Source organism: Perca fluviatilis, chromosome 6, assembly GCF_010015445.1.
Source record: "Perca fluviatilis chromosome 6, GENO_Pfluv_1.0, whole genome shotgun sequence".
NCBI lineage: Eukaryota > Metazoa > Chordata > Actinopteri > Perciformes > Percidae > Perca > Perca fluviatilis.
Genome location: NC_053117.1, coordinates 9531138 through 9554066, shown reverse-complemented (window position 1 = coordinate 9554066; position 22929 = coordinate 9531138). Strand labels below are relative to the sequence as shown.

At 42.2% G+C, this 22929-nt stretch overlaps 1 protein-coding gene across 3 annotated transcripts in view; it reads left to right on the top strand.

Annotated features, from left to right (window-relative positions):
- zmat4a (zinc finger, matrin-type 4a) overlaps positions 1 to 22929 on the top strand; it is a 277546-nt gene that overhangs the window by 216487 nt on the left and 38130 nt on the right. For all 3 annotated transcript variants that reach the window (XM_039804092.1, XM_039804091.1, XM_039804095.1), the window contains exon 6: positions 16319 to 16415. In XM_039804092.1, the coding sequence (XP_039660026.1) occupies positions 16319 to 16415 (97 nt within the window). The remainder of the gene's footprint in view (positions 1 to 16318; positions 16416 to 22929) is intronic.

Sequence of the window (22929 nt, the reverse complement as noted above, 5' to 3'; positions counted from 1 at the left end):
GTAATTAGAATGACTGGGTGTGTACGCTGTGTCCTACGTGGCTGACCAGGATATAATTCTTTGTTTACCAGGTACATATTGTTTTGTTCACATATTTGTTCAATTTAATGTCGTGTTGTGATATTATATATGCCATTGTACATGATTTAGCAGGCCAATGCACGAGGAGTGTGCCCGTGAATGACTGGGTGTGTACGCTGTGTCCTACGTGGCTGACCAGGATATAATTCTTTGTTTACCAGAATAAATCCGACAAGATTGAGAAGCAAGTGTGAAGTCTTCAATTATACACAACGCAGAGATCACATCGGTTGCAATGGTGCCGTGACCGTGCTTCTGGAATCATCGCATTGCGGAGGATTCGCCTGTTCCAGAAGTCGGCTGGTGTTGCGTAGTAGGGAGTGAGTCGGCTCACCCGAGCGCATTTATCTGCCGGTAGCGCAGTACCATCTTTTGCAACCAGGGGGGATATTGTTTTATTTACCAGTGGTTTAATGACTGTTTTCTTACCTTGTTTGTTAAAATAGAGCTGTTTTGGTGATCTCTTACCTTTCTGGGGGAAGTTTGGGGTTTCTAATATAAGAAAATAATACAAATATATATATAAATAAAAAAAAAAAAAAAAATTTTTTTTTTTTTTTTTTTATTTTTTTTGGGAAAAAAAAATTATGATGTTATAATATAAATATTTTTGAAAAGACATGTCTTCTGTTGGAGGAGTATAGTGTTTTATACAAAAGAAAGTTATTGAAAGAGTGTTTAATTTTGTTTTTGACTTGCAAATAATATAACATTTTTCTTTGTGCCATATTATGGCGGGTTTAAATGGTTTTGGAAGGGGAAGAGGGACATTTTTGTGTACTCCAGTATCGTCCACTGTTAAGGGTACAGCCAGATTTCTGTCTGAACCAATCACATCTACACCCATGCCTGATCTTGAGAATATGTCAGTTGGCAATGATACTTACTATGTCCCTTCACGTTCAGTGGGAGTTGGTGCGACCAACACTGAGAATGAGGGGGCTTCTGTGAATCTGATAGCAGGCATAGCACAGCAGATTGGGTTCGCCATTGGTGAGAGCATTACCTCTCATATAGAGTCCAAGTTGCACAGCGGAGCGGGGCCTGATGTTGCAGGGCACACAAACAGCTTAGGTGGGGCAGGCCCTTCTCTGGTGAACTTAGTGGTGAAGTCTGACATTAAAGAGCCGGTGTGCTTTAAGGGTGATGATTCAGATATGTGCACAGTTCATGAATGGGAGACGGTTCTTACAACATACTTTTGGAAAACGGGGACTCCAGTTACTGAGCAAGCTGAGGAAGTGATGAGCAGACTCAGGGGGAGGGCACGGGAGGTAGTGAGAGTAGTGATGCGTAGTAACCCTTCACTCGATCTTTCTAATGGTCCAGCCCCTGTCTTTGATACACTAAAGCAGCATTTCAGTGACACAGTTTTCTCCACCATGCCATTAGCTGATTTTTATGCTACTTTGCCAGCCCCTAGCGAATGCCCTTTTGAGTATTGGTTGAGACTGAACAGGGCAATGGAGATGGCAGAAGACTGTTTAAAGAGACAAAACAAGATGATTGATAATCCGTCCTGTGAGCTCACTGCCATGTTCATCAGACATTGTCCCGACCCCGAACTGTCTCTCATATTCAGGTGTAAAGCTTCACAGCTTTGGACAGCAGCTGAGGTTCATGAAAAGCTGGTTGAACATAAGAAGGATCAGAGGTACTCACCTTATTCAAAGACGGCCCCTGCCATCACCTCGCTACGACAAGAGGTCAGTTCAACAGCTCATCCCACAGTTCCTGATGGCGTGCTTCACAATGAGGCCAGCCTAGCCTCCAGTTCAAATCAGGCGACTCAGGGGTCCGCTGGGCAGCTGGAGCACATCATTGCTAGGTTGGAGCGTCTTCTTGAGCAGAGACCGCAGCAGGCCCAGTTTCAGGTCAGGTCAAACCCTCATTTCCAGAGAGGCCGAAGGAACAGAGCCAGGCCTTTATTGGACTGTGAGGTGTGCGGGGATGTTGGCCATGATACCCGATTTCACTGTAGGGCCGACCATCTCTGCTTTCTGTGTTTTGCGCCTGATCACACAAGTGCAATATGCCCTAAGTCTACAGCCGTAAAGCCAACTGGCGTGGTGCCCACAGGACCAGCCACCCCATGTCAGGAAAACTAGAAGGCCAGCATTTGGAGGGGGTGAGTGTTGAGCCTGTTATTGATCCCCCAGTAATGAGAGACGATATTGAGTCGGTTTACGAGAGTGTATGTGAAGAGTTAAAATTAACGAGTCAAGTAATAATACAGAACACACAAAGACTGCACCCCCACGATGATCTCTTCTATGAAAAAGTATTACTTGATGGCAAAGTTGAAGTGAGGGCAATGCTGGACAGCGGATCGATGGCTTGTTCTTTAAGCTCCAAGATGTGGAACAGACTTTTGGAGGAGAGACTGTTAAAGAATCCTTCATTGGCACCTTCAGATGTAATTTTGATTGGGTGCGGTGGGTCAAGGACGAAGCCTCTAGGAGTGTGTGAGCTGGAGATGGAGGTGTACGGCTGTCGTGTGGCCGTCCCCACACTCGTCGTTGAAAACCAGTGGGATGACCTCATTGCTGGCAGTAACCTCTTGAGATATTTGATTCGCCAGTTGAAGATGTCCAGTAACTTGTGCGATGACATGTCCGCCTCTGAACACAGTGAAGCTGAGAAACACCAGCTTTTGAGTCTGATCGCTAACGTGGAGACGTGGGCCGGCAGTGATGTCCCTGACAAAGTTGGGACTGTAAGAATAAAAAGAGCTGTGACACTGGAGCCTCAAAGTGAGCACTTGGTCTGGGGCAGGCTGCAGAGTGTGGGAAATCTCTCAGTTGGCAGTGCTGTCATTGTAGAGCCCACCACCGCAAGGTCAAGACACAGGTCAGTTCTGGTTGGAAAGACAGTGGCCCTGCTGCACAGTGATGGATGGCTTCCCCTGAAGGTGATAAACCCCCTAGAGAAACATGTGATACTAAGACGTAATGCCAAGATAGCAGACGTATATCCCTGCATGGCATTGGAGGACTTTGACTGCTTTGATGTGAGTGACACCTCACAGCATTGTGTGCAGCAGCAGACACAGGAGACAGCTGACATATTGACTGAGAGGCGGGTTGTGTCAAGCCTGACATCTGATGCTTCTACCATAGCTAACAGCTGTCCCAGAAATGGCGGATCCAATGGACATGGAAGCAGTCCCAGCTCTGTCTTACGTGACTTAGGATTGGCAGACATAGATGTGGATTCATGTGATGTGTCTGCCTCCTGCAGAGAGACACTTGTTGACCTGTTGGTCCAGTACCAATCCATCTTCTCAAAGGATAAGTTGGACTGTGGAAAGGCTACGGGCTGCCTTCATAGAATTCGACTCAGTGACGAAAAGCCTTTTCGAATGCCATACCGACGCATTCCACCGAACCAATATGAAAAGCTCAGGCTGGCTTTAGATGAAATGGAGGAACGGGAGATCATACGGAAGTCCAGCAGTGACTATGCTTCACCCTTGGTCCTTGTCTGGAAGAAGTCTGGCGACCTAAGACTCTGTAATGACTTCCGTTGGATAAACGCTCGCACCATCAAAGACGCGCATCCCCTTCCTCACCAGGCTGACGCTTTGGCAGCACTGGGTGGCAACGCCTACTTTTCTACCATGGACCTCACCTCCGGCTACTATAATGTCGAGGTTCACGAGGATGACAGGAAGTTTACAGCCTTTTCATCGCCGTTTGGACTGTACGAGTATAACCGCCTGCAACAGTCCGGCGACATTTATGCGGATGATGCTCAACATCTTTGGGGATCAGAACTTCCTCAGCCTACTGTGCTACCTCGATGATGTCCTGGTGTTTGCACCCACTGAAGAACTGGCAATGGAACGCTTGCGGATGGTCTTTGAGCGCCTCAAGGTTCACAACCTGAAGCTCGCGCCAAAGAAGTGCAAATTCCTGCAGCGATCTGTGAAGTTCCTTGGGCATGTTATTAGCGCTGATGGCATTGCTACGGACCCTGAGAAGGTGAGGACCATTGCTGCTCTATCAGAAGAGGATCTCATGGAAGATGGTACAGCTACTCCATCGCAGCGGAAGATAAGGTCGTTCTGGGAATGGTGGTCTTCTATCAGCAGTTCATCGAGGGCTGTTCCTCAATAGCCAAACCGCTGTTTGGGCTGACGACTGGGAACAAGTCCCCTCGTACGAAGAGGAAAAAGTGTCGACCACTTCAGCGAACACTCACAGCTGCAGACTGGACTGAAGAGTGCAGCCGAGCTTTCCATCAGCTGACGCAAGCCTTACTGGATCAGGTTGTTTTGGCTCATCCAAATTTCAGTGAACCCTTCCTGCTCTCAGTGGATGCGTCCTGTAATGGGCTTGGTGCAGTGTTATCCCAGGTGCCTACAGGTGGCTCAACAGCAAGGCCGATTGCTTTCGGCAGCAAGTCACTCACCTATGCACAGTCCAAATATCCGGCACATCGATTGGAGTTTTTTGCAATGAAATGGGCTGTCTGCGACAAGTTTCATCATTGGCTGAGAGGACACCAGTTCACAGTGTGGACCGACAATAACCCGCTGACCTACATTCTGTCCAAGGCAAAACTAGACGCGTGCGAACAAAGATGGGTCGCCAAACTTGCACCGTTTCAGTTTGATATTAACTATATTCCGGGTGCCAAGAACGTTGTCGCAGATGCCCTGAGCCGAGAGCCCTTTGTCCGACCAAGTGCACTCCATCGTCTGACAAGGGTTTCATACAAAGAACTGCTGGGTGAAGCTGATGCTGTGCATACAGACAAGGTGCAAGATGTGTTCCGCTGGTCTAATCATCCATTTGACACAGCCTCTGATGTTGAGCCTGTTGTTGGTTGCCAGTGTGCATTTGTTTCCCAACCTGGTGCTCTGTCTGAACAGGAGGTGGCCACCGTTCTTCAGTCACACAAGCTGCTGGATGCTGATGTGGGTTCCCGTGCGCTGCTGCTGCCACAACTCCCGCAGGAGGTGATGCCATCAGAACCAGCTGGCGGAGGAGTGCTGTCTCATGAACAGCTGATGGATAAGCAGAGGGATGACCATGTCTTGAGCAGAGTGATCTTCTATGTGGAGAGGGGAAGGAGACCCTCAAGGAGGGAGCGTGCAAAGGAGTCAGTTGAAACACTCCGGTCGCTGAGAAGTTGGGAGAAGCTGGTGATGAAGAGAGGTGTGCTGTATCGCATATCAAAGAACAACATTACTAAGAGGAAGACTCACCTGTACGTGGTTCCTACTTCGCTGCAAGCAAAGGTCTTGGATGGAGTCCATGATGGGGCAGGTCATCAGGGCCAACAGCGGACTTTGTACCTGACCAGGCAACGTTTTTTCTGGCATGGCCTGGAAAAAGATGTTAAGGTTAATGTTGCAGGCGATGTGTGCTGAGCAAGACTCCTGAGCCAGCGGCCAGAGCACCATTAGAGAACATCATCACGACTGAGCCACTTGAGCTTGTTAGTATAGACTTCTGGTCTGCTGAAGATTCTGCAAACAAGTCATTGGATGTGCTCGTCGTCACCGATCACTTCACCAAGATGGCACATGCCTTTTTGTGTCCAAACCAGTCTGCCAAATCTGTGGCTCATCAGTTGTGGAATAACTATTTCTGTGTTTATGGCTTTCCAAGACGCATTCACTCAGATAGGGGGGCAAATTTTGAGAGTACTCTAATAGCTGAACTCTTGAGTCTTGCTGGTGTTGATAAGTCCCACACTACGCCCTACCATCCTATGGGCAATGGATGCTGCGAGAGGATGAACAGAACCTTGGGCAACATGATTCGGGCTCTACCCCCGAAAGCCAAACACAGATGGCCACAGGCACTTAAGTCCCTTACCTTTGCCTATAACTGCAGCATCCACGAGACAACAGGTTATGCACCGTTTCTGCTGATGTTCGGGAGGATACCAAGACTGCCCATCGACATGGCCTTCAGCACGGTTCTGGATAACCCTGAGGTCATGAACTATGACCAGTACGTCCAACACTTAAGGAGAGATTTAAAGGAGGCCATGGCAATAGCACAGACGGCAGCTATCAAGCAGTTAAAGAGACATGCTGATTTGTATGATCGTAAAGTTCGAGGCGCACCTGTGGAAGTTGGTGACCGTGTCTTGCTGGCCAACAAAGGAGAGCGGGGCAAGCGGAAAGTTGCTGACCGTTGGGAGAATGCTGTTTACCTGGTGGTTGGGATGAATGCTGACAGCCACACATACAAGATTCAGCATAGCGACACTGGCCAACAGAAAACAGTACACAGGAACTTGATAACGCCAGTCAACTTCCTACCCCTTCATGATGCTGTCTCTGCAGACGGGATGTCTGACATGTCTGAATCTGATGATCTGAGTGATGGCCGTGATGCTGAAGTAAACACAGATACTTCATCAAGAGGAGCTGAGTACAGGACGAGGGTCTGGGTCTCGGCATTGCCGTCTGAGGGGACCAGCGACATGGGCTTGGCTGATGATGGTCAGTCCTCCAATGCCCAGGATGTGGAGCATGAGGGGCCAGTTGAGATGCCACCCCTCCCCAATGACCCAACACCACCTGATGATCAGGATGAGGAGTTGCCTGCTCCTATTCTTGGGGCATCGCCATCCCGAGAGTCAACTCGGTTGGAGGTTCTCCAGATCATGGATGTTGACAATGTAGTGCCCGAGAATAATAACAGACCTGTCATTAACCGCGCACGCACGCCCATCCTCACGAGGCGACGTGCGGCTGTTTCACTCTCAGTTGGAGGCTCATTGAGTCGTGTCAGGTCGAGAGCAGGCCGGTTATTTAAGCCTGTATCGAGACTAGTTGAGATGATGAATCAAATGTTAGTTTAGACCCGGTATTGCTTAATTAAGAGTAGGGGTCTATCTGTAAGTTTCCTTTTTCTTATGGGCTAATACAATTTTTTTTCTTGTGTTTTTTATGGTACTATGATGATATCTTGAGTGGAGGAATGTCCTCCTGATGTTTTTATTTTTTTTATTTATTTTCTTTTGAAAAGTTTTATTTGCTACACCTTGTGTGATGGTTTTGATGTCACGGGGTGTTGATGAGAGGCTGGCGAGAAATGGGTCTCTGTGTGTTTTTGTTTGTAATTTGAGGTGATTGACATCCACAATGTGTACTTAACATGTAACAGGCATGTTTTACCTATGAAGGGTCAGGGGTTTGGCCGGCCTCTTTCTCTTTTAATTCTTGTGAAGAATGGTCTTTTGACTGGATTGCTTGTGGTTACTCTATAGCAGGGTCTGCACCCTCAGAACTGTTTTTTCTTTTTCTTTTTCTTTTGTTGTGGTTTTTATTCATTGTAGCCCACACGTGCCTCAGAGTTCTGTGTACCTGGTGTGTGTTCAACTTAATGGTCAGGTTGTTTTAGGGATGTTGTACATATTTGTTTTTTTTCCCATTTATTTATTTTTTTGTTGAGTGTGGACAAGTGGAATTCAGCAGGGGGGAATGTAACAGAGTTATTTAGTGATTCCACTTGCCAGGGTTTAATCATCCAATACCAAGAGGTTTTCTTGGCATTCTGTATTGTGGTTGGTCAGTGGGCGTCTCCTCTGTAGATATATGCCCTTGTACGTGATTTAGCAATGCCAGTGCACGAGGAGTGTGCCCGTGGTAGGTTGGATTGCACCCAGTCATAAGCACATTTTAATTGTTTCTTTTAATAATATTTCATTTACACACCATGTTGATATGATGATGCATAAATACTTCAGTAGAATGTAGTGACGGCTATGTATACCTAAAGTGCTGTATGAAATGCTTATCTCGGGCAATGTACAGAAAGTGCTGAGGTCATGCTAGCTAGCTTAGCCGGCTAGTTAGCGTAGCATGCTAGGTCGCTAATTTGCTTTTGTCCATCTGTAATTAGAATGACTGGGTGTGTACGCTGTGTCCTACGTGGCTGACCAGGATATAATTCTTTGTTTACCAGGTACATATTGTTTTGTTCACATATTTGTTCAATTTAATGTCGTGTTGTGATATTATATATGCCATTGTACATGATTTAGCAGGCCAGTGCACGAGGAGTGTGCCCGTGAATGACTGGGTGTGTACGCTGTGTCCTACGTGGCTGACCAGGATATAATTCTTTGTTTACCAGAATAAATCCGACAAGATTGAGAAGCAAGTGTGAAGTCTTCAATTATACACAACGCAGAGATCACATCGGTTGCACTAAAAACACCAAACACCACACGGTGGAAGGAGCTGTGTGTATATGTGTGTGTGTGTGTATGTGAGCAAGACGCAAGTGACAGAGAGACGAAGGAGAGCAGGGAAAGGAAATGCAGAAGAACGTGTTTTAAATAGCATTTAAAAAAAAAAAAAAAAAAGAATAACGAAACGCAATGTGCAGCTGCTGGTGTTGATAGTGAGGCGCACCGCCACACAATAGTGTAAGTAATATGTGTGGGAAACACTGGATGTCTTTTGTATGTTTGTTGTAATGAAGTTGCGGGAGACAGTGAAAGTTGCAAAAAAAGAAGCGATTTTCTTTTATTTTTTGCGGGGGAACTGTATGAGCAGCAGCAGCCCGCCACTGCAGACAGCCGACAGGATTGAAACAGCAGCTGCTAGTCAGTAGAGTGAAAAACCTAACAGCTTACATTGATGTTAAAATGTATACTGTATATACATAATGCAGGAAGGTCTGAAATGTTTTTCACGTTCTTTCGCTGTATGTTTTGTTGGTAAATGTGAGATGTTCAAGTCTCGTCTTCATATCAGAAACAAGCTGTCTCTCACTCCCGCTTGGTCAATGGCACTCAGAGTCACATTATACTGACGTAAAGTCTGGCACGTGGGACTGCTGGGATTGGTTGAAGTCGCGGGAAACTCCAGTTATTGGTCAAATTTGCGGAAAAGTTGAGGTGATTGGTCAAAATTGCGAGTCGCACCAAAGTCACAGTGATTGGTTGAATTTACGTGAATTTGCGTGATCGCGACATCGCGAAATCCTGGAGGGACTGACTTAAGGAGATCGCACAGTATGTTACACTGGTAGTTACATTTTTTCCCCATTCACTGTTAAATGTAATGGTTGGAAAAGGTCAGCCTTTGCCTTTTATTTTCTCTTATATGCCATTTGTGTGAATAAAATGCTTATTTATGATGGAGGGAGGATCATGCTTTTTTCTCCGAGTCACTCAGGGAAGGTCAAGGAAAATATTCGTAAAAAGTATTGCTTGTATGAACGAACTCTACTCAATGTCGACCAGCAATACACATTATCATTTTCGGCTGTCTGAACTTCTCATGGATTTTCTCATTATATTGATCACTTAAGCCCTAATCGCATGGGATAAGTATTACCTGGTGACCTCCAGTCATTTGTAATAATTGCGGAGGTTGTCTGTGATCTTAATCCCGTGCGAATCGGTCATGTCTGTAATTTGTAAAGTAATAATTCCCCCGCAAATGACCTACCATATTTCGCTGAAAACGGAGGTCCTGTAATAATATTAGTCCGGTGCGAATCGGCATCTCTGCTTTGTCCAGGATTTGGCGGGGCTTTTTGTTTTTCAAGGTACCTATTTCCTTCTTTTCGCCTTTTATCCATCTTTGGCGAAGAATGGAGGTGCGTTGGAGTGTTTTGACAGTATTTTGGGTGCTGGGTCGTAATGGCTATACATCATATACAATTTGCAGAAAGAGAAAGATGAAAACCACCACAAGTGCGAAGACAAAAGGAATGATTAGATGGCGATGGATGAAATGTATAGCAGCATGCGGTAAATATATTTTTTATGTTTGTATCATACATCTAGAGATAACGACAAGACATCTCCAAGCAATAGCTTATCAAAAATAATGCACAATCAAGCGAGGGGGCTCACTTCATAATTAGAGGTTAATGTTACAGATAAATCAAGCGTAAAGCTTGAGCTAATAGATTTTAACCTGGTGAAATGTTTTGTTTTATCCATCTAACCGGACCCTGCTTGACACCACCCGGAGAAAAAAGTGAGAGAAAGACAAAGCAGAGGTCGCAGTTCGGACGATGACTGACTACCCGGTTGAGTATTGTTGGTGTGTGTTGTTGTTGTTGTGTGCGTGTGTGCGTGTCCGAGATCTTACCACACACAAACAAGCACGTAGCAAAGCTCACCCACCCAGGTTTCAACTGTTGCTTAATGTCAGTAAATTCGAGTAAAATCACAGGCTTCGCTTATCCCGTTCGAATGCGCCAGATGACACTCAGACGTGGGGGGTAATTTATAATTCACACGAGGTCCCTAGATAATACTTATCCTGTGCGAATAGGGCTTTAGTTTCTTTTGATACCTTGTGCTGTTTGTCAGTGCTCACTCCAAAACTCAAAATTTAGACAGTAGTCTAGCCTGTCGAACACCCCAACAGGCAGATGTGATTTAGCACGTTGTCCCCCTCTTTCTCACTTCCTGTGCTTTCCAGCTCTTCCTTCTATAGAGCCCTGCAATTGCAGTTCTCAAGCTGTTGCTCTCGGCTGTGTGTTATATTTGCTACTCAGCCTGATCCTAAAATAGATCTATTAAAGCCTGGCTGATCAAGGTCCTCTTCAAGGGGAAACAAAAGGCAAAGTCTGCCCCCGTGCACACTAACATGTTCAATTTAAACACCTGATTGGACCACAAGAAGGCCAGCCATTTGTTAACAGCTAAAACCTGTTCTCATCAAGATATTACATCTCTACCTACTGCCCATTTCCAAACTGTGTCCAATTTCAGAGACCAATCTTATCCGTAATTTGCTGAGCATGACTGTTTAATTGCTTCAAGGGGTTGAAAACACTTTTGAGTGATGATTTTATTCTGAAAGTCCATTTCACAAAGCAATCCATTATGATATGTCCCGCGGTTGCAACTTACCAAACAATTTGTTTCATACCGACTCAGATTTAGCATATGCTCTTTAAGCCTGGGCGCCCTGCTGCAATCAGAGAGGGAATGAGCTAAACTTGCACCATCTGACTGGGGCAGATGGCTGCTGGTTAATTTAGCATGAACCCTGGACCTGCACCACCTTTTTCCCTGCTCATAAACAGTCCCAGAGGACTATACTGCTGATCAGTCATACTGCCACCATGTTCCCAGCCAACGGCTCAAGCTATAGGTCTCAATTAGCTGAGAGACCACCAGAGTTTTACTACGGAGCAAACAAAATAACTCAACTCAGCACCCCAATCTGTGGCTTATTGGCGAGTCAATGTAGAGGTGAGTGTGGAGGATCTTTTCAGTGTTTATGTCAGGTCTTTATTATCATTCTAAATGTAATACTTTCAATAATGCCCTATGCCACATGCCCCTTTAAATAAAACAGCACATGCCTTCAGTAACCAGGAGGAGTGGGTGCCAGTTAGTAGTAGCATTAGCTGCTAAGCTAGCATTACTTGCCTTGTGCTGACTGCTCCTACTGTACTGTAGTACTGTCAGTGCACACGTTGCCTATCGAAAATCCAACTGAGGTTTTTCTAAAGTTGGGTCGGATCTGTGGTTGATGTAGCCAGGACCGGTGCATGTACTTCTGCCGCTCTAGGAGAAAAACAAATATGCCACCCCTCAATTTGCAACGCACCATAGCAACGACACCCAAAGACCAATATGCCATACACATTATGCAAATGGATAGTGCAACGCCGGCTTGCTCAAAGTGTCAACAATAATGAAGAATGCATGACGCAATATGCAAGCGCGGATCCATAAATAACGCACAAAACAGGTCTGCATAATAACTCCAACAACCTGGTTCCAAATTATTTACAGCAGAGTCATGACTATATAGTTTTCCAAATAATCCAATTACAGCTCCTCAAACTAAATACAGTGCAAATCTCTCCACCACTTTCTCATATGCTTCAAATACCTAAACCAGAGAGCAAATGAAGCTTACTTTTCATCACGATTTTGCTTATCATCAATAATATTTTCTTGGCCGCCCTTGCAGACCTGCCAACATGTACGCATTTTTCTTACTCGGCACGCATTTTGACCCTTAAGTACGCTTGTACGATTCACTGCTCTCTAGGTACGCATTTTGTTGCATCTCGCATTTCGCCGGTTTCAGTTTCTATGCAATCTACATCTATGACGTTGATTCTGCCGCTAAGCTTCAGTTTACGTCGTATTTACCAAACCTGCAGTTCGATGTAACAAAGCATTAAGTAGCCTACTTGTACTATGATACGGCTGAGTGCAGACTGCGATACTCACCACTGCTGATGCTATGACTGTTTGAAACTCCCACTTTCCCCTTCACCCTCCTGTGAATGCATATGCATGACACGGAAAAACGCAATTTGCCATTTTCAGTCCCCGCGACAGGCAGGTTGCGCTTTTACATCAGTGCCGCCTGTTTGTATATACCTCGCCATGCCTTTACGCACATGTTGCGAAACAAATACGCCTGAAGTGGGCGCAAAAGCATCAGTACATTTTTTAAAAAAAAAAAAAAAAAAAAAAAAAAAAAAAAAAAAAAAAAAAAAAAAAAAAAAAAAAATAAAAATAAAAATTTATTTTATTATGTTTATTTATAATTAAATTAAATTTAAAAAAAAATAAAAAAAAAAAAAAAAAAATTTTAAAAAAATAAAAATAAAGAAAAAAAAAACCCTTTCCCCCATAAAAAAGGGGAGAGGGGGGTAAAAAATTTTTTTTAAAAAAAAAAAATTTTTTTTTTAAAAAAATAAAAAAAAAAAAAAAAAAAAAAAGAAGGGGAGAAGTTTTGTTTTTTTTTTTTTCTCCTTTTTTTGGTGTTGTTTTTTTTTTTTTTGTGGTGGGAAAAAGAGGAAAAAGAAAAAAGCCGAACAAGCAGTGTTCCGAACACAAGATGTTGCCCAGTGGAAAATGCCTGTAAGATCAAATGAAGATAAAAGACATCAGATAGCATTTTTCTCTGCATGCTTCAGCTCCACAACCTGTTTTCATTTCAACAATTCCAACCTAACCAAATATATGAGACTGCAGAGCACATTGTTCTTCTTCTGCATCCTCTTCTGAGCTGTCTCTTTTCTCGACTAAGGGATAAGTTAACCAAAACAAACGAGTCTCCAATGACTCACAGACAGTGCCTCAGAAAGGGAGCGGTACAGTTGATCGAGGGGAAGCACTGCAGAGGCCTGAAGGCTCCCAGTGCTTAATCACTCATGCAGGGCAGCGCCGTGTGGGAAGAACCGCAGGTGGCTGGCAGTGATGGATACCAGGACCGCTGTATAATCTTTCACCTTTTCAAAAATTATTTGAGAAGCAAGCTGTCAAAGGGCCACTGCAGAGCAGACCCTCATTGCCTGCTGCAGAACTTTAATGTCAGCTCATGACTGCATCTGGGGACGGCCTTGCAAAATTGAAATCTCACTCCTGGTGGCGGCAGACTGACAGAGTGGTTATTGTGCAGCTTATCAGGAGGAAAGTGAAAGAGAGAGATTTGCCTCTCTTTCTCTCTCTCTCTTTGTGGGGAATATTGCCCTCCATCAAAATGTTAGAAGAAAACAGCTGACATCAATATCTGAGAAATAAGTTGTTGGAAAAAGGAACATTTTCAACATTACCTGCCACTACCCTGAAAGAGGAAAATAACTATGAGTTTCAGCAGCTCATTCCTTGGTGTGATGGTTTAGAGTAACAATCATTCATGGGGGAAATTTGATAAAGAGGATATGGAAATGTAATTCAATGATTGTAGGATGACATTTATATTCTTTTGGCCTTTAGCTCTGAGGTGTAGTTATGAGTTAACTTAATTATGAGAGCAAGGCAATCATGATGGCCATTTTTCAAACCACAATAAGATTAGTACAACATGACAGCGATTACACAGGGTGCTCATAATTTGTAGCAACAGGGCGCTGACTCAATACAACCATTATCACAGACACTGAGGACGTTGTTGGTGCACGATTTAAAAAAAATGAGACAACTTTTAGATCCCAAATAAATCAGACACCTCAAGGTCTAGGCATCAACCCCTGGTTGAGACCCTGAGTATAAAGAGTAGGAGAGTAAAGATGGTGACTACTAGACGTACAGTGCTATGCTAATATGCCAGCTACTAAGAACTGTTGTTTTATATGCTGTTAAAGTAAACAGCACTTGTTGAATATTCCAGCGTTCTTCTATTCACTAGCCAACACTACACACACATTCATGTCCCCCTGGGGATGAATTGTAATAACTTTGATACAGTAATTGACTTTCTAGCACCATCATCACGTCAAAACTAATGGCATTTTCATTAGCCTTAGCTGTACTTTATGTTAAGCACATGTTAGCATGCTACAGGCTGTTCTCAAGAACCATACACATATAGCTACGAAAAGTTAAGCACTGAAATTCGTAAGCATTCCACGTTTTTTGTTTTTGCTGTATGCACCACAATTACTGCTGCTGTATAAGAACGCTGTGGACCGTGTAGGGAGGAGGTAGGGGTGGATGCCAGGGAGCGGAGTTCGCTTCCCGGGGAAAACAAAGAACTTTAACCCAGGAAATGCATGTTCCTTGGTAGTGTTTTAATCCAAACCATGATCTTTTTCCTGAACTTAACTAGTCATTTTGGTGCCTAAACTTAACCGCCATGTCCGCAGAAAAGACCGGCAGCTAGTGGTGCCCTGTACCTAGCTCAAAGCCCCATATTCTCAGGAAACTCAACTACCAATTGCCACTGATACGATGGAGCTCTGTAGCCGGCATCTGTACCCGGCTCAAAGCCTCCTATTCTCGGAAACTCAACTACCAACTGCCACTGATATGACGGGGCTCTGTAGCCAGTTTCACAGAGCTCTGTAGCGGCTAAACACAGCTAGCAACTGCCGCTCAGTGTCTTGAAGCCGGCCTCTGTAGCAGGCGTCACGTGACCAGCCGGCAGTCGCCTAGTTTCGTAGGATATCATACGTATCGGTGTGCATATATTTTCATACTATATCATAAGTAACCATTCATGAGAACACGTTGCATGCTAACATGCTAAACTAAGATGGTGAACATGGCAAACATTATACTTGCCTTACTTTAGCAGGTATAATGTTTAACTTGTCATTGTGAACATGTTAGTATGCTATTGTTCTAGCATGGGAGGAAAAGGTAAAAGATCTAAAAAAAATAAGCTGAAAAGTGCAGTGGATTTTAGATTTGACGTGCTTAAAATGTCTCTTTCCAACCTTAAATCGACTAACAGACATTACTGAACGAGTTTCCTCAACTGAGACTGCCGTGGAATCGCATGAGAAACAACTTGAAGAGCTGGAAGGGCGACATGATAGACTAGCGTCCCAATGTATGCTAAAACAGGCCAAGCTAGATGACCTGGAGGAACTACAAAGCCATTTGAATTTCCAAAAAAATCTATGTAAGGCAAAGGATGCTGGAGGCTTTGCTTTATCAAACTTTAAACTGTGTTATTGGGCTGCTCATTGGGGTGATTGCGAAGAAACTGTTTTTACACATGTGAAAAATGGACTCTGTGCCTTCATATGACCTGTGGCTGGGAGAAATGTCGAACACACTACATTTGGAAAGACTGAGATACTATAACGAAGATAGAGGAGATGTGTTTGATAAGGTATGGGACCCTGTACTGAGATTCTTTAAAGGGCACGCTGCGGATGTTTTGTAGTGTCTCACTGTGAATATATGTATATGGGTATGTTTGAACTTTTTTTGTCAATCTCTTTTTCTTGCACTCTTCGATGTCCACTTCTTGTCCTTTTGACAAGACATCTTTTTTGTTATTTCATTTTTGACCATGTTTGACCAAATTCTGATGTGCTTTGTTCCGTTTGTTTGTATTTGTATTGTTTTTCTTAGATATATCAAACAAACATTAATCTTCACATCATATAAAAAATTCTAGAAGACACTATTCTTGCTTCAAATTGAATAATTGCTAAAAATGTGTTCAGGTACATGCATACACAAAATATGCATATACATTTCTTTATCTGGAAGAAAATGAAAGCATCTTAAAGTGTCTCAAGTACTAGCTTTCCGATTCATCCGCGGAATTAATTTCCCTGGGTTTTGAAATGCATGAGATTTCATTGTCTGCCTAATTCAAATTGATTTTTTCCACTCCATCACCAACAGCATCTATCAGCTATGGTAATCTTTAAAACACAAGAAGGCTTACCTACAGAGACTGAAATGCATCTGCAGGGAGGAAATGTTTTTGCAGGTCTATCTAGGTTTAATTATGTGCAGTAGAGTGAAAATCATATTATTGTATAATCATGTGAAAATGATTTTGAAATGTGTTTTTGTTTGATTCCAGGTCTTAAACGGAGCTATACCTGTGAAGTCTGCAGCGTCACACTAAATTCGGTGGCACAGTATCATGCACATCTGCAGGGCTCAAAGCACCAAAACAAGTGAGTGGATCACACTACTGTTCACTCCAGCAACAGAGCTAAAAGTGGAAATCACTTTTAACTATGAATGCTGCCTTATTTTTGGCCCAAAATATGTTCTATTCTTTGCTTTGATCTGCATCCTTGAAATCCCCTGCTTCTTAAAGTGTAACTCTCGCCAAAATGCACCCTAGGGTCTTTTTGTGACCATACCCAAGTCAAACTATCATTTAAAAGCATGACTAGGATGGAATCACCACTTTTAAGATTGACCGTATTGTTGTTTTCAGTCAAATGGCCTTTTGAATGGGAGTGCCAGGGGCACTATTATGATCGCATCAAAATCGCTATTTTTAAAACACTAAGAAGGCTCGACACAACATGAAACTTTGCTGGAAGTATCACCAGCATGAACTCGAGCATTGAGAACATTGTTTGTGTACACAGAGTTTACTAAAAAAGGTTTTGAACAACTCACTTTAGCAGTTATTGTTTACGCTATCCGCTATCTTGCCAGTCAAAAAGTGTCGATCTCCGAATGTGAATGAACGGACTCCATAGGAGGAAATGTCATTCTTATATGAGGCTCCTTTTTCAACTACAAGGTCAATATTGTTTTTCACTAACGACAAAACAACAAATTATCCGTGCATTTATATGGAACTACGCTTTAGGAGCTTTCCATCTTTACTCTCCTCCCTGTTACGTTGCATTCGGAGATCGACACTTTTTGACTGGCAAGATGGTAGATAGCGTAAACAACAATGGCTAAAGTGAGTTGTTCAAAACCTTTAGTAAACTTTGTGTACACAAACAATGCTCTCAATGCTCAAGTTCATGTGTAGAGCCCCTATACTTCGAGCAAAGCCTTCTTAGTGTTTTAAAAATAGCGATTTTGATGCTATCATAGTAATGCCCCTAGCACTCCCATTCAAAAGGCCATTTGACCGAAAACGAGAATACAGTAAATCTTAAAAGTAGCGTTTCCGTCCTAATTATGCTTTTAAATGAAAGTTTGACTCGGGTATATTCACAAAAAGACCCTAGGTTGCATTTATGGCGAGAGTTACGCTTTAAGGAGGCCTTTGCACTTCAGATACAGTGCATTACACACTGGATGCATAAATAATGAGAATATTGTAGAGAGCTGCCTTGCTGAGACAGACATTTCAGATGGGCCCATTTCGCTGAGGGCATCTTGTGATTATTTTCCCCCATTCTAATTCTAGAAATTCTAAGGGAACAGTCTCTAATTGAGCCCTTTCCTGCTTTTGCACTAGCTAACTGTTGGTATCAACAAGCTCTTACAGTATACAGTATGTCTAGAAACCAGCTATAAAACAAAAGCTAATTTCAAACAGGCTACTTTTTCAAAGAGATTTAAAACATTCATTTATTTTTAATGAAATTATACAATACAACTTAACATAAAACCCTGCTAAGTTCAAGATGTCTAAAACACAAACAGGCAACCAAAAAGTCTGTCAGTCAAAAAGGACATAAAAATGTCCTAGTTCCTGGAATGGGATTCTTCCCAACCGCACCATAGGTCCACTCTGCCACACCTTCATCTCTCATACATTAAAACCACGTCAATTAAAAAGGTTCCGGTGCAGGCAATTGGGGGAATAATTAGTCATGTCAACGTAAAAATGTAAAAGTCACTAAAAAAAAGCATGTAATTGAAACCAAGGAGGATGAAAACACAACACATAAAAGCATGCATAAAACCACAGTAAATAAATATTACAGCAATTAAAAACACACTTTTGCTCTGTGACACTTTTGAAAATCAATAAAAAAAAAACATTACATGGTGCATGTCCTGGAATGAATACCCCCTGTTGGTCAGTTTCTGGCTGCACAAATCCTCAGGAATGCTGGCATCAGGAGACGTGACATGCCGTTTAACAGCCCCTTGCTTTAGTCACGGATTCCTGTGCAGTCTAGTTGGAACCAGTGGGTTTCCATGCAGATTCCATCCTGTCGCGCGCACACATGCACACGCACGCACACACATACACGCACACACATACAGGGAACTCAAACCACACGCGACCCTCAAGCCCCCGCCTCCCCCAACCTTCCTGATTTCATCCACATAGTGTCTTGGGTCTATTTAGGTCATTTGTTTAATGCCAGTTTACACGGACAGAATAAAGGCTTATCTGCTATACAACACTAATATTTTATGTGTCTGGTTTCCTTTATCTACAAGACTGAAAAAGAATAACACAAAGTCATTAACTGTCTATCTAAGCCTAAAAGGAATTGGTGTAGAGTGGAAATTGGAAAAAGTGTTTTAAAGCGCCCATATTATGCTCATTTTCAGGTTCATAACTGTATTTTAAGGTTGTACCAGAATAGGTTTACATGGTTTAATTTTCAAAAAACACCATATTTTTGTTGTATTGCACAGCTCTCTCTCACTGCTGCAGCTCCTCTTTTCACCTGGTTTCTGTTTTAGCTACAGAGTGAGACCTCTTTTCTTCTTCTTCTTCTTCTTCTTCTGTACTCGCACATGTGCAGTAGCTCAGATGTAGATCATGTCAGCTAGCTAACTCTAGAGGCAGTAAAAGAGAGCCTGTTTCTCCAACTTTGGTCAGTTACAAGGCAGGATTAGCCTTAGAGACTTCTAAATGAGGGCGCACATGTAAGTTGTTCTTTTGTAGATTATGGTGAATTTGTGTGTATTGTAGCAGTGCTTTGCAATTGAGAACGAGGTAGCATGCTAGCGTTAGCATTAGCATTAGCATGCTAACGCTACGAGCTAACGGTTGTGGTTAGCCAGCTTGTTTCGGATTGTGACGTCACAATCCGGGCCGATTTTGACCAGCTCACCCGCAGACTAAAGGCAGGACACATTCAGAAACCGTATCTCACATTTAAAACAGCATGGATGGATTTTTTTCAAAGTTTGTATGTGTGTGGAAGCACCAGAGACACAAAATAACACCCCAAATCCCAGAAAAAGTGTTTTTTTCATAATATGGGCACTTTAAAACAGAATCATGGTTTGAAAGAGGGTAATTTTCAAACAGCCAGTGGCACGATTTTTTACCAGGTCACAACTCACATGATTTGACAAACCAATTGAGGTGGTTTAATTTATTCGTCAACCGTCAATTTTGTTGGCAATTATAACATCTTCGGCAGATTTAATCAACTGCCAATTAACTAATTTATTCTTTGATTTGGCTGGCCTGGCTCTTGGCTGATCTTAATGCTGGTGTGCTATTTACACATGGCCAAAGACGTCTTTTCTTAGGAAAAAAAAAACACTGCATAATTTTCTTTTGTCACAGTCTTCAGTGATATGCCATCAGCTTTGCCCACAAAGTGCAATTTTTTAGAGGGCCAAAAATTCACTGATTATGTGTGTTTTCTGAATCTCCCCGCAGTTTATCCAAACACTTTAGAGCTATTACTGTAACAGAAGTTGAATGAGCCTGAGCGAATCTCCCAATGACCTCTTACTCCAGCTGTCACAGCATGCCACATTCTGATTGGCTGTTGTGCATGTTAAGTAATAGTTGGGTAATTAGGGCAAATGAAAAAAATGGTCACACAAAATAGTCATGTAATGTCTGCCCCAACAAAGGGGGTGGTTAAAATGTCCTATTATAATAGACTATATGAGACCATTTACCACACAGTCTGCACAAAACAATACTTATAAATAAATAATATATTAATATTTAAAATAATATAACAAAATAATAATAATGAATAATTATTCCAGAGGTTAAAAGAAAGTGAATATTGGACTTGAATTTGTTGGGTGGTTGGACACACAACTCCAAATGAAAGCTCATGTTGCTTCTTGTCTGTTGGATGTTTAATTAAGCAATTGTTTTCTAAAACATTGGCCACAATGACTTTCTGCAGTGATAATATGTCAATGTTGTTTAAAGCTGGTTGCAATGACCCCAAACGGCCAAAGAAATGTATTTAACACAGGTTTAAAGAAATGGGTTTGGAAAAAATACAACACAGAACACAATCTAAATTTATTATTTTATTAGATTATTTTCATGTAGAAGCAGGATAAATGTGTGGTTATGCTTTATGTAGACCACCAATACAAACATAGAACAAATTGAAATCACAATGGCAGTATTGGTCAAAACAATTGCAATTATTCTCACATATTTCAATCGTGGTCAATTGACATCTGCAGTTTAGGATGTTTACACTGGTGGTTACTTTTTGGGATATGTGTGTGTGTGTGTGTGTGTGTGTGTGTGTGTGTGTCTGTGTGTGTCTGTGTTTGTGCGTGTAGGTCTGATTATCTGACATCAATATGAAGTTGGTCACATTGATGTACTACAATACTGAAAACTAAGCCCCACAAGCTGCATGGCTATAGGGCTGTTTTTTGCTAAGATGAACCAAGGGCAGAAGAGCGATGAGGAACTTCAATTTTGACTCAAGAGGGGAACAAGTTCATGACAAGTGTACTAATGAGAAGTGTGATCGATACTCCTGTAATGAGCCAGCTACATGAGTACAATAACCCTAATGTTTAAACCCTCTGATTTGCTGCTGGCATTAAAAGCAGGAAACTCTAACCTAATTGACTTTGCCTTAAGATTTTCAGGTTTGATTTAACTTCATGGCAAATTTATCTCCTCTTTTTTCCCTTCTCACAGTTGGGTTCTGCTCTCTCCTCCTCAGTTTCCAAACCCGAAGTAGAGAAAATAAGTCTAATTCTCCACTCAGCAACTAACAACCAAGCACACATAATGCAATGCAAACAGACAAGCCGACAGGTGTAAATTAGATGAAGATGCAGTAGTTTCAAAATGCTAGTTTTCGACTTTTGATGCTTGGTATTTGATAATTAGTAAAAGAGCAACTGAACACTGCGTTTAACCTTTACCACGCCCACTTGGATTTTGGGGGGTCTACGGTGTCTGGATTTGCTCTGTAAAAGGGAAACATAAAGTCATTAACATGGAGCCAGGATCGATTGATAGTGTAATGAAGTGAGTATGTACTTGCATGTAATTCTTAGTTTCATATAACATGTTACTTATAAATCCACTTTATCATAAACATTCAAACCAGCAGTGCTATTTGTGCTTGTGCTAGTGAGCCATAACGGTTCCATAGGCCCCTTTCAATTTCAATTATAAAACTCTACTCTATGCCAACTCTAATCCCAAGTAAAATTCTACTCAAAATTCTGCTTCCGCAGAGGAGCAGGCAGGACTGTAACGTGACTGATGAAATGATCATCATCATCGATTGTTTAATTACATCAAATTGCATAAAAGAATTGCAAGAAATGGGCATTAGTGGTTTTTAATAATATCTACTAATACTGTGCATTTATCACCAAGTATGATTTTAGTTTTCCTATTGTTTTTGTGGTTAAAATTGTGACAGTGAACACGACTGTGCTGTCCGCAATGGCTGCCACACACACTGACTTCTCCAGTAACCTCACTCAGCACATTGTCACCACCTGCACAAATGGATTGTCTAAATTAGCAAACTCTGGAAATAAAGTTTCTCACACAATAGCCATGATTCACTGCGAAGAACCATTGATCAGCAGGCTCATTTCTATACATCAACCTGTATGAGGTGCTTTGCATTCACCATTTATGGTTGAATGTGTGAGAAAGGCATTGAAGGAGAGAAATTAAACAATATTTTCCGATTGTTTCACTGCAGTTACATTCTAAAGCAGGCGTCTTCAACGTTTTTTAGGCCAAGGACCCTTTAGCTGAAAGAGAGACAGAGCTGGGACCACCTACTACATATATTGTATAATACTATGCAGCATATTAAAGTTGGTGGAGGGCTATTCATACATTGTTTTTATGTTGTGTTATTTTTAAACATATATGAATGCACAGTGTTTCAAAATTATGTATATTTACAGACATTTTAATTTTTTAAACTAATTAGCAAACAATTATTTGGCGGCCTCCCCTGTGGTAACTCTGAGGACCCTGTTGACGATCCCTGTTCTAAAGCACAAACCAAAAAAACATCAAACACTCAACAGATGATTTACTGTGGAGACATTCTTAGTTTTCTTTTCATTCATTTTCATTTAATTTTCCTCCTTTGCATTTCATTCATTAAATCCAACGTGCAGTTGTGAATACAGTACTATGCAGCAGTAAATGTCGTCACAGTGGGACAATACCACTGGGGAGCCTGGGAGCTCAAAATTGAAGCATTATTACAAGGCTAAGAGGCGATACTAATCAAAGATGTTCAATCAAACTTAGTTTGCAAACTATGTTTTCCAAAAACATTGGAAAAGTAGCTAAGACATCTCTGTGAGAAACATTTATTCTCGGATTAATGGCCTGTACCAGTGGCCTCATCCATGCATGACCTTATGTCTAGAGGAATTAATCAATAGAGCCGTAGGTTCTCCAATATAATATATTAGATGCATACTGTAAATGAATATGGTGACTATTATATATCAGTTTAAGCCTTAAAACCTCTTTCCCAGAATAATGAGCGATACACCAATATCCCTGTGTTAATGTACACTGTGTTTTATAAT